This window comes from Rhinoderma darwinii (assembly GCF_050947455.1).
Source record: "Rhinoderma darwinii isolate aRhiDar2 chromosome 2 unlocalized genomic scaffold, aRhiDar2.hap1 SUPER_2_unloc_37, whole genome shotgun sequence".
In the NCBI taxonomy this organism is placed as follows: domain Eukaryota; kingdom Metazoa; phylum Chordata; class Amphibia; order Anura; family Rhinodermatidae; genus Rhinoderma; species Rhinoderma darwinii.
The window spans coordinates 645,473-661,978 of NW_027461704.1; the positions used below are offsets into that span (position 1 = coordinate 645,473).

Below are 16,506 nucleotides of genomic sequence, written 5' to 3' on the forward strand. Positions count from 1 at the left end.
AGTGATGTGCAGTATAATGGATTGTAGTCTAGATCAGTGATATGTACAGTATAATGGATTGTAGAGTAACATAGGTCCGTGCGAGGCGCGTGACAATCACTGACAGTCTGCGCGGCCCCATAGAGTAACATAGGTCTGTGCGAGGCGCGTGACAATCACTGACAGTCTGCACGGCCCCATAGAGTAACATAGGTCCGTGCGAGGCGAGTGAAAATCACTGACAGTCTGCGCGGCCCCATAGAGTAACACAGGTCCGTGCGAGGCGCGTGAAAATCACTGACAGTCTGCGCGGCCCCATAGAGTAACATAGGACCGTGCGAGGCGCGTGAAAATCACTGACAGTCTGCGCGGCCCCATAGAGTAACACAGGTCTGTGCGAGGCGCGTGAAAATCACTGACAGTCTGCGCGGCCCCATAGAGTAACATAGGTCTGTGCGAGGCGTGTGAAAATCACTGACAGTCTGCACGGCCCCATAGAGTAACACAGGTCTGTGCGAGGCGCGTGAAAATCACTGACAGTCTGCACGGCCCCATAGAGTAACATAGGTCCGTGCGAGGCGCGTGAAAATCACTGACAGTCTGCGCGGCCCCATAGAGTAACATAGGTCCGTGCGAGGCGCGTGAAAATCACTGACAGTCTGAACGGCCCCATAGAGTAACACAGGTCCGTGCGAGATGCGTGAAAATCACTGACAGTCTGAACGGCCCCATAGAGTAACATAGGTCTGTGCGAGGCGTGTGAAAATCACTGACAGTCTGCACGGCCCCATAGAGTAACATAGGTCTGTGCGAGGCGTGTGAAAATCACTGACAGTCTGCACGGCCCCGTAGAGTAACATAGGTCCGTGCGAGGCGCGTGAAAATCACTGACAGTCTGCGCGGCCCCGTAGAGTAACATAGGTCTGTGCGAGGCGTGTGAAAATCACTGACAGTCTGCACGGCCCCATAGAGTAACATAGGTCCGTGCGAGGCGCGTGACAATCACTGACAGTCTGACCGGCCCCATAGAGTAACATAAGTCCGTGCGAGGCGCGTGAAAATCACTGACAGTCTGCGCGGCCCCATAGAGTAACCTAGGTCCGTGCGAGGCGCGTGAAAATCACTGACAGTCTGCGCGGCCCCATAGAGTAACACAGGTCCGTGCGAGGCGCGTGAAAATCACTGACAGTCTGCGCGGCCCCATAGAGTAACATAGGTCTGTGCGAGGCGCGTGAAAATCACTGACAGTCCGCACGGCCCCATAGAGTAACATAGGACCGTGCGAGGCGCGTGAAAATCACTGACAGTGTGCACGGCCCCATAGAGTAACATAGGTCCGTGCGAGGCGCGTGACAATCACTGACAGTCTGACCGGCCCCATAGAGTAACATAAGTCCGTGCGAGGCGCGTGAAAATCACTGACAGTCTGCGCGGCCCCATAGAGTAACCTAGGTCCGTGCGAGGCGCGTAAAAATCACTGACAGTTTGCACGGCCCCATAGAGTAACATAGGTCTGTGCGAGGCGCGTGAAAATCACTGACAGTCTGCGCGGCCCCATAGAGTAACATAGGTCCGTGCGAGGCGCGTGAAAATCACTGACAGTCTGCACGACCCCATAGAGTAACATAGGTCCGTGCGAGGCGCGTGGAAATCACTGACAGTCCGCACGGCCCCGTAGAGTAACATAGGTCCGTGCGAGGCGCGTGGAAATCACTGACAGTCTGCGCGGCCCCATAGAGTAACATAGGTCCGTGCGAGGCGCGTTGCACGGATGTATTACACGTTCGTCTGAATAAGCCCTAACAATAAGGCCCAGTTCACACAGTTTTTGGGCCTTGATATTGACTCGGACACGGCGTCAGAATCAACACCAAAAAACTTCCAAAACCGCCTCCCATTGATTTAATCTGAAATGAACGGGAACCAGTCGCGGAAAAAAGAAAAAGCAGCACGTCCTTCCTTGCCGCGGTTCCGCCTCTGACCTGCCATCGAAATCAATGGGAGGCAGAAAATGCATTTTTCCCTGCGTTTTCTGTCTGTTGTCCTCAATCGCCGCGGGCAAAAAACGCGGCAAGATAGTGTGGGCAGGTCAAAATCTGCCTCAAAATTCTTTAAGGAATTTTGAGGTAGATTTTTTCGGCCTGCAAAATACTCTGTGTGAACAGGGCCATATATAAACAGCACTTTGAGACACTTTACTCACCGTGTCAGAAGAGCTGCTGCTCCCACTCCAGTCCTCATCAGGCGATCTCTTCGGTCCAGATGTCGTCCTTCACCTCCAGGCTCCAGAAAATGGCGGGGATCGTAGAACTGCCGCCGCGCAACAACTAGACTCCTCCCCCTCTCCTTACGCAGCCACGCTCTGGAGAAGGAGGAGGAGGCGGAGTCGGACGAGGAGGCGGAGTCGGACGAGGAGGAGGACGAGGAGGACGAGTCAGAGGCAGGCCAGCAGGTAAGTAGACTGCGCCGCTGTCCAGTGTGGCTGTGCTGTCCTGTCCTTCCCCCTGGATCTTGTGTTGCGGGCGCACCGCCTCCCTCTCGGCGGCGCGCCTGGACGCGCGCGCTTGCGGTCGTTCGCGCGCTCGCTCGTGCGCAAGCGGGCGGTGTTTCGCGGCGGTGATAAGAGGGGGGCCTGCAGCTCACGGCGGTGTTAAACGAGAGGGGGGCCCGCAGCTCACGACATTGTTTTGGTGAAAAAAACAGGCCCCATTGCAGGGGCCTGTTTTTTTTTACCAAAGGCAAGTCGCTGCAGTTGCCGGGCCCCCCTTTCAATTAATTTTGGCCGGGCCCCCTACACTACTACCCCTAATAACCCCCTGATGGCGGCCCTGCTCGTGGATATCCGTCCCGGACATATTTTTTTGAAGTATATTAGTATATTAGTATATTAGTTTGAAGTATATTTTGGGCATTAATTGTTCACGATCAATAAGCAAATCCAACAATCCGGGTGATCGCTCTACTCTGGTTGTATTTTGCCGCTGATCTTCAATTTGCCACTTCTCTCCGGTTTACTGCCTCTCTATCAGGATTTTCTGCTCCCGGTCTATTATAGCGCACGCTCGGGTCGTCAGTAAGGGTATGTGCACACACACTAATTACGTCCGTAATTGACGGACGTATTTCGGCCGCAAGTCCCGGACCGAACTCAGTGCAGGGAGCCGGGCTCCTAGCATCATACTTATGTACGACGCTAGGAGTCCCTGCCTCTCTGCAGGATAACTGTCCCGTACTGAAAACATGATTACAGTACGGGACAGTTGTCCTGCAGCGAGGCAGGGAATCCTAGCATCGTACATAAGTATGATGCTAGGAGCCCGGCTCCCTGCACTGAGTTCGGTCCGGGACTTGCGGCCGAAATACGTCCGTCAATTACGGACGTAATTAGTGTGTGTGCACATACCCTAACACGTCCTTGCAGGTTTATCATTTCTCTATGTGGCTGTATATGTAATAGTGCGCGTTTCAGTATTTTCAGCAGTAGACGATATCGATGTCCTATAATCCTTGTGCAGGTCGTCTGACGCGTTTCATGCACTTTGTTAATACGTCGCTGTATTGACCGGGCGCTGCGACGCGCTCACTGACTTACGATCGCCCTTGATGCTGTTTATTTTTTATATATTTATCTTTTACTTTATTCTAATAAATTCTGATATTTCCACAGCCGCAGAGTCCAGTTGATATCCAGGTATTTTTCTTCGCTCCTTTTTTGTAGTTTCGTGTCTCCAGGTGGCGCCGTACAACGTGTTATATTGTCCAGACAGGACCTCTTTCTTCTATCATTGTGATCAGGGTTTCAGGATTTGTTTGATTTACGTTTAGGATTACGGTCAGGATACGGCCACACGGGGTGGCCCTGACACGGTCACAACGCGGCCAACAACCGTGCGGGCACCATGTTCAGTGCGGCTGTCAAACAGCCTGTGAGTAGCTGCACATTAATGCGGGTAAACCGTCCCTTTATCTGCAGAATTGTGCGGCCATGAATTAATACACCTTTAGAGCCGCATGATTTTGCAGGTTACAACAAGTTACCCCCTATTGATTCTCTCTGGCAGCGCCGGAAAAAGGCGAACACTGCACTCGCCTGTCTCCGGCGCTCTTAAAAAATAGGAAACGAATTGCCAAGGATCTGAATACAGGCGTTGGCAACACCGATCACAGATGCTTTATGGAGTGTGGCCGAATACTGGAACACGAGGTGAAAAGTGTGACCATTCTGCTTCAGACAATTAGCTACAACTCCATAAACCTAATGAGCAAATAGTGGTTCGCCTGATTGCCCCAAACAAGCAAGATTCCCAACGCGTTTCTGCGCCTCTATAAACATACGGAGCGTCCTCAGGGTATAAATTGCCTTGATCTATCTAGCTGCCGGTCAGTATATATTATGCGGTGATATTAGGTTTCCGGTGTATAACTAGCTGCCGCTCAGCACATATTACGCTGTGGTGTTTTGGTTTTCCGGCATGCACTGACACGGATGACTGGTCTAGCGTGTGTCGGGGAAACCATAGAGCCTTATACGGCTATAGCCCCACCTACCTTGATCGTGTCAGCTGGACCTGGACCAATCGGTGACTGAGACGTCTAAACGGACGTCCACTGAAAGGGACGGCCCCATGGTAACGACGCGACCAATAGAATAGATGCATACAGCATCAATGGTCTCTAGGGGCGCTGCAGGCGGATTGGGGTAACATGTTGTAACCGGAATACCCCATAACAAGGTATTTGACAGCCGCGCCTAACATAATGCCAGCGCGCATTGCGACCGTGTCAGGGCCGCTCCATGTGGCCGTACCCTTAGACTTACAGTTTGGGGGTTTAGGCCACGTGGGATGGAATAATCGATCTTAAATCCGTTTGTGGATTTCGCGTGCAAATCTGCATTTAAAGAAGCTAAATCCGGGGTGAAAATCCTCAACAGAAGACAACACGCGGCGGATTTACAAAGCTTCACCGCAGGTGGACGAGATCTGAACATAATCTTATCCACATGGCGGCTTCTGTATTCTGCGGCAGATTCTCCCTCCGCAAATCTGGACAAAAGATCTGCAGCATTTCTGTCCCATGTAAACCGGTCCCAGAGGAAATGTTGGGGATGTGGTGAGGATTTTGGCGCTGGTATAAATCACGTATGTAACGAACTATAATCCTAGAGGTTTAGGGTTATAATTTGGGTCCAGATTTCGTCCAATTATAATTTCGATGCGGCTTCTCACAGGTTCATAGTTAGAATTAGTGTAATAATTCAAGATTTTGTTATAGTTAGAGGGGCGCGTACTTCGGGTGCGTTTCAGTCGAACCGGTGTCAAATTTCATGTGTTACTATGTCTCACTCTCCCTCTGATTAACTCTCTCTCCTCTCTGTATTTCATGTGTTACTATCTCACTCTCTGTCTGACACACTCTCTCTCCTCTGTATTTCGTTACTATCTCACTCTCTGTCTGACACACTCTCTCTCCTCTCTGTATTTCATGTGTTACTATCTCACTCTCCCTCTGATTAACTCTCTCTCCTCTCTGTATTACTATCTCTCCTCTGTCTGACATCCTCTCCTTCCTCTCTACATCTCTCAGGCTGGATTCACACCAGCATGTTCGGTCCGTAATGGACGGAACGTATTTCGGCCGCTAATCCCGGACCGAACACAGTGCAGGGAGCCGGGCTCCTAGCATCATAGTTATGTACGACGCTAGGAGTCCCTGCCTCGCTGCAGGACAACTGTCCCGTACTGTGATCAGGTTTTCAGTACAGGACAGTAGTTCCACGGAGAGGCAGGGACTCCTAGCGTCGTACATAACTATGATGCTTGGAGCCCGGCTCCCTGCACTGTGTTTGGTCCGGGATTAGCGGCCGAAATACGTTCCGTCCATTACGGACCGAACATGCTCGTGTGAATCCAGCCTCAATCTGTCTGACGTCCTCTCCTTCCTCTCTACATTTCATGTGTTACTATCTCACTCTCTGTCTGACATCCTCTCTCTCCTCTGTATTTCGTTACTATATCACTCACTGTCTGACATCCTCTCTCTCCTCTGTATTTCGTTACTATCTCACTCACTGTCTGACGTCCTCTCTCTCCTCTGTATTTCGTTACTATCTCACTCACTGTCTGATGTCCTCTCTCTCCTCTGTATTTCGTTACTATCTCACTCACTGTCTGATGTCCTCTCTCTCCTCTGTATTTCGTTACTATATCACTCACTGTCTGACATCCTCTCTCTCCTCTGTATTTCGTTACTATCTCACTCACTGTCTGATGTCCTCTCTCTCCTCTGTATTTCGTTACTATCTCATTCACTGTCTGATGTCCTCTCTCTCCTCTGTATTTCGTTACTATATCACTCACTGTCTGACATCCTCTCTCTCCTCTGTATTTCGTTACTATCTCACTCACTGTCTGACATCCTCTCTCTCCTCTGTATTTCGTTACTATATCACTCACTGTCTGATGTCCTCTCTCTCCTCTGTATTTCGTTACTATATCACTCACTGTCTGACGTCCTCTCTCTCCTCTGTATTTCGTTACTATATCACTCACTGTCTGACATCCTCTCTCTCCTCTGTATTTCGTTACTATATCACTCACTGTCTGATGTCCTCTCTCTCCTCTGTATTTCGTTACTATCTCACTCACTGTCTGACATCCTCTCTCTCCTCTGTATTTCGTTACTATATCACTCACTGTCTGACATCCTCTCTCTCCTCTGTATTTCGTTACTATCTCTCCTCTGTCTGACGTCCTCTCTCTCCTCTGTATTTCGTTACTATCTCTCCTCTGTCCGACGTCCTCTCTCTCCTCTCTGTATTTTACTATCTCTCACTGTCTGTCCGACGTCCTCTCTCTCCTCTCTGTATTTTACTATCTCTCACTGTCTGTCCGACGTCCTCTCTCTCCTCTCTGTATTTTACTATCTCTCACTGTCTGTCCGACGTCCTCTCTCTCCTCTCTGTATTTTACTATCTCTCACTGTCTGTCTGACGTCCTCTCTCTCCTCTCTGTATTTTACTATCTCTCACTGTCTGTCTAACGTCCTCTCTCTCCTCTCTTTATCCTCACACAGCAGCAGTATTTCCTGGTTGGGCTGTTTATAGTGGCTAGGACTCATCAGTGACTCACACCTATACCCCTCGTGATTGGCTGACGTCTTTTGATCTGTAAAATGGCGGTCGCTCTATTAATAATTAAGGTGCATTTGGCTTTCATTAGGAGTTGTAATAAAAAGGTCTAATTATGTTCCTGTCCCAATTCTACCGATTCATCATCCTGTGTATAATGTACAAGAGGAGCTGGAAAACTAATCCACATTACAACTTCTATATCTCATAACTGGAGAGGTAGTCGTCCCCTCCCCCATCCTCTCAGCTTCTGACCGCACATAATGACCGTGACACCAGTCCATGTAACATCTCGGATTAGTTCAAGGTTTATTGCATAACAGTCTGGACGGTATAAAAGTGTTGTGGTCACGTGATCGTATTCTTAATAACATCCAAGATCTTCCGGTCTTCCATAACTGGACCCAACATGATTACTTAGGGCTCCAAAGACCACAAACTGAAAAAGTACAAACCGAGGTGTACGGAACAGGGCCCCCCCCCAGACACAACAGAGGGATGAGAGGTGTACAGAACAGGGGGCCCCCAGAGATAACACAGGGACGAGAGGTGTACGGAACAGGGGCCCCCTGTTCTGTACACCTCTCATCCCTCTGTTGTGTCTGGGGGCCCCTGTTCCGTACACCTCTCGTCCCTGTGTTATCTCTGGGGGCCCCCTGTTCTGTACACCCCAGAGATAACACAGGGACGAGAGGTGTACGGAACAGGGGACCCCCCAGACACAACAGAGGGATGAGAGGTGTACGGAACAGGGGACCCCCCAGACACAACAGAGGGATGAGAGGTGTACGGAACAGGGGACCCCCCAGACACAACAGAGGGATGAGAGGTGTACGGAACAGGGGACCCCCCAGACACAACAGAGGGATGAGAGGTGTACAGCACAGGGGGCCCCCAGAGATAACACAGGGACGAGAGGTGTACGGAACAGGGGCCCCCAGACACAACAGAGGGATGAGAGGTGTACAGAACAGGGGGCCCCCAGAGATAACACAGGGACGAGAGGTGTACGGAACAGGAGACCCCCCAGACACAACAGAGGGATGAGAGGTGTACGGAACAGGGGCCCCCAGACACAACAGAGGGATGAGAGGTGTACGGAACAGGGGCCCCCAGACACAACAGAGGGATGAGAGGTGTACAGAACAGGGGCCCCAGACACAACAGAGGGACGAGAGGTTTACAGAACGGGGCCCCAGACACAACAGAGGGATGAGAGGTGTACGGAACATGGGCCCCGGACACGACTTAGTGGACCGTTCAGTGACAACCCGCCACTTTCCCTGAGGAATTACATTGTAGAATAAATATCCTTCTCGTACATCTGATGACACGTGAACATACAGGAGATACAAGTCCTTCATATACATCATACAGTACACATTCACCGGCTGACTGCACGTTATACATTATATACACTGTCCCTATAAGCCCGACACAGTAACTAGGACCTCACATACACGGAGTCCCGGCCTCCTCACACGGGGGATACAGCCATTTTATATGGAGTCCCTTCTGCATGTCAGTAAATTACCTTTGACCTCATGCACACGAGCGCACGACACGGGCACGGAGTTACTGCATTTCAATGGGGCCACGTATAACATCCTATCAGAATATAGCCGTGGAGCGCACCGTGATGATACTCTGCTATATACAGGACGAGGTCTCCCCCATTAGCAGGGAGTTCGGTGCTTCTGGAGGAGAAATCCATCTGTGACGTGGAACCTTATTCAGCACTAAGTGGCCCCATATAAAATCTGCTTCCATATGGACGCCATATTCCCAGCCAGAACGCAGTCACTCGTGTACATGAGGCCTTAGACTAAACATATGATACACCAGGGGGAAGGGAAATATATAAATCATACAGAATTATAATAAATACAGAACTTATACAACCCACAGTCACTATATACACAACGTAGACAAAGTGTTTGACCTTAGATCTCCCTGTATAGATATACAGGCCATGTACAGCCTCAGATCCTATCAGATATCATCTGTACAATATACTGGGCTCGATCTGACAACTCGGGGGGACGCGCACACACGCGCACACACGCGCACACACCTCCCAGCCTATAGCCTTACGTACCTGACCATGTTACTCCCCATACAGCCCCTGAAACAGAAGTCTATGGGCCCACCCCACCTCCTTGTGCCTACGACTTTATACAGAGTACACTGGAGGTTTTCTATTGGATTATCATCGGACGCCATATTACAGAGGTATTCTCCCCTATAAGTAATCTCTCTGTAATACGGCTCCATAGTACAGAACTGCAGGGACCCTGGGTGCCTCCGTAGAAGCTGCACCACTAAATTGGTGACTACAACACTCATATGTAACTTCATTAACCAGACAGAGATGCTTGTATGTACATCTAGAATACAGGCTCTCTGGAGGAGCATGGGACAGCAGCAGCGGGGAGATGACGTAGACACCATACTGGAAGGAACGGATCCTATACATGGTGCCCAATCCCCAGACAGTAACATGTCCCAGGGGCTTCATTATTCTCTTCTTAATGTTCCTTCCACCTACAAAAGACAATAAATAGGACATAAAATTCAGATGACGAAAAACAGAAATTCAGGGACTTCTATACCTGATCTAATGATGACGGGGCTAAAAAAATAGGTAAAAGGTCCGGTCCATCAGAGAGAAGACTAGTAGAAGCTAAGGAAATGGAATAGTCAACCAAGGGAATCATCAAGACCTACTGAGAAGAACAAGAGGACCTGGTGAGACCCGATCATACCCGGGAAATAATACAAGGTAATGGTAGATCAGGGGAGGGGGTATTAGGATATACTGGGGGTAATGGTAGATCAGGGGAGGGGGTATTAGGATATACTGGGGGTAATGGTAGATCAGGGGAGGGGGTATTAGGATATACTGAGGGTAATGGTAGATCAGGGGAGGGGGTATTATGATATACTGGGGGTAATGGTAGATCAGGGGAGGGGGTATTATGATATACTGGGGTAATGGTAGATCAGGGGAGGGGGTATTATGATATACTGGGGGTAATGGTAGATCAGAGGAGGGGGTATTAGGATATACTAGGGTAATGGTAGATCAGAGGAGGGGGTATTAGGATATACTGGGGTAATGGTAGATCAGAGGAGGGGGTATTAGGATATACTAGGGTAATGGTAGATCAGAGGAGGGGGTATTGGTAGATCTGGGGAGGGGGTATTGGGATATAATGGGGTAATAGTAGATTAGAGGAGGGGGGTATTCGTATATAATGGGGTAATGGTAAATCAGAGGAGGGGGTATTGGTAGATCAGGGGAGGGGGTATTTGTATATACTGGGGTAATGTAGATCAGAGGAGGGGGTATTCGTATATAATGGGGTAATGGTAAATCAGAGGAGGGGCCGGGTATTGGTAGATCAGGGGATGGGGTATTGGGATATAATGGAGTATTGGTAGATCAGAGGAGGGGGTATTCGGATATAATGGTCTGATTAGGAGGGTCCGCTGGGGATAGACGTTACACACTATGGAAAGATTCATCACTTACTCGGTCTGCTCCACTGCCGGTTGTCGGACACGTTTCAATTCTTTCTTGATGAGACGCAGTAAAAACTGAGAATAAAAAAAACAAAACTGAATGAGGAAGATTATAGGTGGCACCGGAGTCCCCCTCCTCACACAGGTCATCATACTGTAGGTAGCACAGGAGTCCCCCTTCTCACACAGGTCATCATACTGTAGGTGGCACCGGAGTCCCCCCCCCTCACACAGGTCATCATACAGTAGGTGGCACCGGAGTCCCCCTCCTCACACAGGTCATCATACTGTAGGTAGCACAGGAGTCCCCCTTCTCACACAGGTCATCATACTGTAGGTGGCACCGGAGTCCCCCCCCCTCACACAGGTCATCATACAGTAGGTGGCACCGGAGTCCCCCTCCTCACACAGGTCATCATACTGTAGGTGGCACCGGAGTCCCCCTCCTCACACAGGTCATCATACTGTAGGTAGCACAGGAGTCCCCCTTCTCACACAGGTCATCATACTGTAGGTGGCACCGGAGTCCCCCCCCCTCACACAGGTCATCATACAGTAGGTGGCACCGGAGTCCCCCTCCTCACACAGGTCATCATACTGTAGGTAGCACAGGAGTCCCCCTTCTCACACAGGTCATCATACTGTAGGTGGCACCGGAGTCCCCCCCCCTCACACAGGTCATCATACAGTAGGTGGCACCGGAGTCCCCCTCCTCACACAGGTCATCATACTGTAGGTAGCACAGGAGTCCCCCTTCTCACACAGGTCATCATACTGTAGGTGGCACCGGAGTCCCCCCCCCTCACACAGGTCATCATACAGTAGGTGGCACCGGAGTCCCCCTCCTCACACAGGTCATCATACTGTAGGTGGCACCGGAGTCCCCCTCCTCACACAGGTCATCATACTGTAGATAGCATCGGAGTCCCCCTCCTCACACAGGTCATCATACTATAGGTGGCACCGGAGTCCCCCTCCTCACACAGGTCATCATACTGTAGGTAGCACATGAGTCCCCCTTCTCACACAGGTCATCATACTGTAGATAGCATCGGAGTCCCCCTCCTCACACAGGTCATCATACAGTAGGTGGTACCAGAGTCCCCCTCCTCACACAGGTCATCATACTGTAGGTGGCACCGGAGTCCCCCTCCTCACACAGGTCATCATACTGTAGATAGCATCGGAGTCCCCCTCCTCACACAGGTCATCATACTGTAGATAGCATCGGAGTCCCCCTCCTCACACAGGTCATCATACAGTAGGTAGCACCGGAGTCCCCCCCCCCCCTCACACAGGTCATCATACTGTAGGTAGCACCAGAGTCCCTCCCCCTCACACAGGTCATCATACTGTAGGTAGCACCGGAGTCTCCCTCACACAGGTCATCATACTGTAGGTAGCACAGGAGTCCCCCTCACACAGGTCATCATACTGTATGTAGCACCGGAGTCTCCCTCACACAGGTCATCATACTGTAGGTAGCACAGGAGTCCCCCTCACACAGGTCATCATACTGTAGGTGGCACTGGAGTCCCCCTCACACAGGTCATCATACAGTAGGTGGCACCGGAGTCCCCCTCCTCACACAGGTCATCATACTGTAGGTAGCACCGGAGTCTCCCTCACACAGGTCATCATACTGTAGGTAGCACCGGAGTCCCCTCCTCACACAGGTTATCATACTGTAGGTAGCACCGGAGTCCCCCTCCTCACACAGGTCATCATACTGTAGGTAGCACCGGAGTCCCTCCCCTCACACAGGTCATCATACTGTAGGTGGCACCGTAGTTCCCCTCACACAGGTCATCATACTGTAGGTAGCACCGGAGTCCCCCTCACACAGGTCATCATACTGTAGGTGGCACCAGAGTCCCCTCCTCACACAGGTTATCATACTGTAGGTAGCACCGGAGTCCCCCCCCTCACACAGGTCATCATACTGTAGGTAGCACCGGAGTCCCCTCCTCACACAGGTTATCATACTGTAGGTAGCACCGGAGTCCCCCTCCTCACACAGGTCATCATACTGTAGGTAGCACCGGAGTCCCCTCCTCACACAGGTTATCATACTGTAGGTAGCACCGGAGTCCCCCTCCTCACACAGGTCATCATACTGTAGGTAGCACCGGAGTCTCCCTCACACAGGTCATCATACTGTAGGTAGCATCGGAGTCCCCCTCGCACAGGTCATCATACTGTAGGTGGCACCAGAGTCCCCCTCACACAGGTCATCATACTGTAGGTGGCACCAGAGTCCCCCTCACACAGGTCATCATACTGTAGGTGGCACCCCCCTCACACAGGTGAAGAAGGCTGTGGACGATCTGCTCACGGTGCCTCGGTCACTGCCTGATCTGTCCTTTTTGTTCAGTAAGGTATTGAGGACATTCCAGGAACTGCAGAATGACATGAAATCTATTGTTGAACTGTCAGGACTACTCACCAACAAGGCAAACGCATCACTCATCATGAGCATGAAAAACACGTTGTGCCAGCCGTATGGAGACAGGAGACCAGCTAACAGAGGACCAAGGGCAGCACCTGCAGATCGATGGAAGAAAAAAACGGGAGGAAGATCTGTCAGTCAGGGTTGAATGTGAAGTGCCAAGGTGGGTAGGAGAGGATGGCGCTGGGTGGTGGAGGAGAGGGTGGCAGAGGAGAGGATGGCGCTGGGTGGCAGAGGAGAGGATGGCGCTGGGTGGCGGAGGAGGGGATGGCGCTGGATGGCGGAGGAGAGAATGGCGGAGGAGAGGATGGCGGAGGAGAGGATGGCGCTGGGTGGCGGAGGAGAGGATGGCGCTGGGTGGCGGAGGGGAGGATGGCGCTGGGTGGCGAAGGAGAGGGTGGCGCTGGGTGGCGGAGGAGAGGATGGCGCTGGGTGGCGGAGGAGAGGATGGCACTGGGTGGCGGAGAGGATGGCGCTGGGTGGCGGAGGAGAGGATGGCGCTGGGTGGCGAAGGAGAGGATGGCGCTGGGTGGCGGAGGAGAGGATAAAAGATGACTAGACACCATCAATAACTGTCGGCAGGCATGTATGTGTTCTTAATGGGGAGAGGGGAATAAGCAGCTGCCGGACACGACTGTTGGTGGCTTATGCCCCTTGAGGACAAAGGATTGGATATGTTAAAATGTAACATGCGAGTTCCGGTTTTCCTCAGCATTTGCTGAATGAACGTTGGACGAACATCTAATACACAGTAAATGGTTGACTGGTGATGAAAAATTGTCGGGTTTGTCCGACATTAGTCTTAATTGTATGTCCTCTTTAAGGATAGAGCTAGGTTATGTAGAGGAGGAAGAGGAGGTGCAGGACTGAGGGAGACAAGGAAAGGGTTCAGGGATGAGAAATAAGTGAAGGAAGAGGATGGTACATGGGTAGAAAAGAGAAGAAGAAACCGAGTAGAGGACAGGGGGGAAGAAGATAGGAGATGGGGCAGAGTGGGGATGGGCAGACAGGTTGCTCTAGAAGGAACTTTGCGTGCTTGGGATAGAGAAGACGGATGATTGGAGGGCACACATTATACTGGTGTGATCAGGTAAATGACTGATTATAGAGTCTCACCAACAGAGCCCGTCCCGTCTATGATAGCAGTAACCGTGGATAGGGCATGGGCATTTCCTTTCAAAGACTTGTGAGTTCCCTGTGAAGTGATATAGGATTGTATACAGTTAGGCATTTATTATATAGTTATACCATAATTAAAGGGGTTTTCCGAGCTTATACAAAATCTAGAAAAGTACCTATATGTGTCCGAGTGCTCACCAGGTGTTGCCACCACAACTCAGAAGTCTTTTTCATTATCATACCCAGCTCTGTATCGCCTCCGATTTGGTTTTTCCAGGGCTTTGTGGGTGGGATTACCATGTAAATGACTACAGTTCCCATGATTCCTCTCCCTTCTCCCAGCCATCGCCTACTTTTACATCTGTCTGCATGTCTCTCTTTTTACATGGTGTAAGGTAATGCTGTAATTACAAACTGCTGCTACTGCGACACTGCTCTCCACTATCTGCTCCTTATAGAGTCAGGGAAGGAGGGAGCAGTAGAGATAAGAGACATGTGATGTGTTAAGTTGTGATATCTTGTACTACAGAGAAGGGGGATATAAGAGGCATGTGATGTGTGATGTCCTGTACTACAGGGAGGAGGGGAGCAGGGAGCAGTGGAGACATGTGATGTGTGATGTCCTGTACTACAGAGAGGGGGGGGGGGGATATAAGAGACATGTGATGTGTGACGTCCTGTACTACAGAGAGGGGGGGGGATATAAGAGACATGTGATGTGTGATGTCCTGTACTACAGGGAGGAGGGGAGCAGTGGAGATAAGAGACATGTGATGTGTGACGTCCTGTACTACAGAGAGGGGGGGATATAAGAGACATGTGATGTGTGATATCCTGTACTATAGAGAGGGGGGGGGGTAGTCAGATGTTCAGTCTCAGGAACGTCACACAAGCAGGAGATAAACACCAGGTGAAGGCTACGTGACTGCATGCGATACAGACTTCGTGACATCTCAGCTGTAGGCGGCACATTGGTAAGGGACTTATCTTATTGCAGTTACACCATCTGCACAAAAAATTTTAAGACTGGAAAACACCTTAAAGCTCGTGGCTGCAGGTATACAGGACCATGCCAAGTCACCAGTCAACGCTCGGCACCCTTTGAATGAATACACTGAAGCCGTTACTCACCAGGTCGGCAGACACAGCTGTTGTGATGAGGGAATAAGGTCCATTCACCAGAGCTCCACAGACCAGCAACATCACTGAGGAGGAGAAGGCCACACAGTCAGCGGTGGGCAAAGACGAGAAGCCAAGAGAACGTGGAGGTGATGGCACCAGAGCGCCTCGTTACTTACAGACAGTAGATGTTGGTCCTGTTTTACTGACAGCCGAGAAGAAGTATAGCTGTAACACAAGAAGAGACCATGGGTGAGAACCCCCATTCTGTCTGTCTATAATATATTACTGCTGGCATGGCCATGGACCGCCATATTACTCTAGAATCCATGGACATGTTCTGGGCCGTTCATGAACTCACCGTGGGGGCTGCAAACAGCAGCATCAGTCCACAGGTTGTCGCCCGCTTGTGGAATTTATCAGAGATCACTCCTGCCAGAATTCCACCTGAAAAAGGAGACAAGTTTAGGTTCTTCTTCTTGGAGCTCCTCTAAATCTCTCGCACTTGTGAACAGGACTGGCATTTAAGGGTAGCAAAGAAGAAGACCCAGTCTACATTATATCCGATCCTGCCTTCATTGAGAAGGGACCCCAGTAGGATTTCTGCCTGAGGCCCCAATATCCGGACCTGAATGAGACATTTCCCGTCATATAGTTTGTAAACTCACCAATAATCCCACCAACATCAAACAAGGTTGATAAGTCTCCGGCATGACGAGCGTCCATATGACCTGCAAGGCGAGCAAATACAGGGACTGGAGTTACATGTAGTAAAAGTTACAGATGTGTAGGGATAGTAGTTCTCTATACATGGACTTCCGACACCTGCGGTCACCTCACTACAGGGATCAGATTGGTCAGTATAGGTTTCCAGACTGTGACAAATGGCGTCAACAGTAAATGGTGGATTCCTGGTAGTGGCAGAGTAAATATAAGGAGATATATGGAATAGTCGGAGGAGTGATCAGGACATTACATAGAAGTGACTCACCCACGCTGGTCATGTAGAGCGGCAGCCAGAATAGGAAGGTGTAACTGACCAGCTTGGCAAATAACAAACACATGGAGAACTCTACCACCCCCTGCAGGAGACAAGCAGAGAGACAGCACATTACACACTGACCAGAAGCACAAGACTTGACTATACGATGTCCTACAACATGAGCGGAGGCTGTGGGACCGCATT

The 16,506-nt window shown here is 50.5% G+C and overlaps 1 protein-coding gene across 1 annotated transcript in view; it reads right to left on the minus strand.

Moving 5' to 3' along the window:
• Nucleotides 1-7,796: 7,796 nt before the first annotated feature.
• The window catches only part of SLC37A1 (solute carrier family 37 member 1), a 40,401-nt gene continuing 31,691 nt past the window's right edge, over nucleotides 7,797-16,506 (minus strand). The window contains exons 12-20 of the mRNA XM_075847257.1: nucleotides 16,312-16,402; nucleotides 15,989-16,051; nucleotides 15,682-15,767; nucleotides 15,500-15,548; nucleotides 15,333-15,406; nucleotides 14,199-14,277; nucleotides 13,080-13,177; nucleotides 10,644-10,708; nucleotides 7,797-9,652 (exon numbers count right to left, since the gene is read on the minus strand). Coding sequence (XP_075703372.1) covers nucleotides 9,637-9,652; nucleotides 10,644-10,708; nucleotides 13,080-13,177; nucleotides 14,199-14,277; nucleotides 15,333-15,406; nucleotides 15,500-15,548; nucleotides 15,682-15,767; nucleotides 15,989-16,051; nucleotides 16,312-16,402 — 621 coding nt within the window. The 3' untranslated portion in view covers nucleotides 7,797-9,636. The remainder of the gene's footprint in view (nucleotides 9,653-10,643; nucleotides 10,709-13,079; nucleotides 13,178-14,198; nucleotides 14,278-15,332; nucleotides 15,407-15,499; nucleotides 15,549-15,681; nucleotides 15,768-15,988; nucleotides 16,052-16,311; nucleotides 16,403-16,506) is intronic.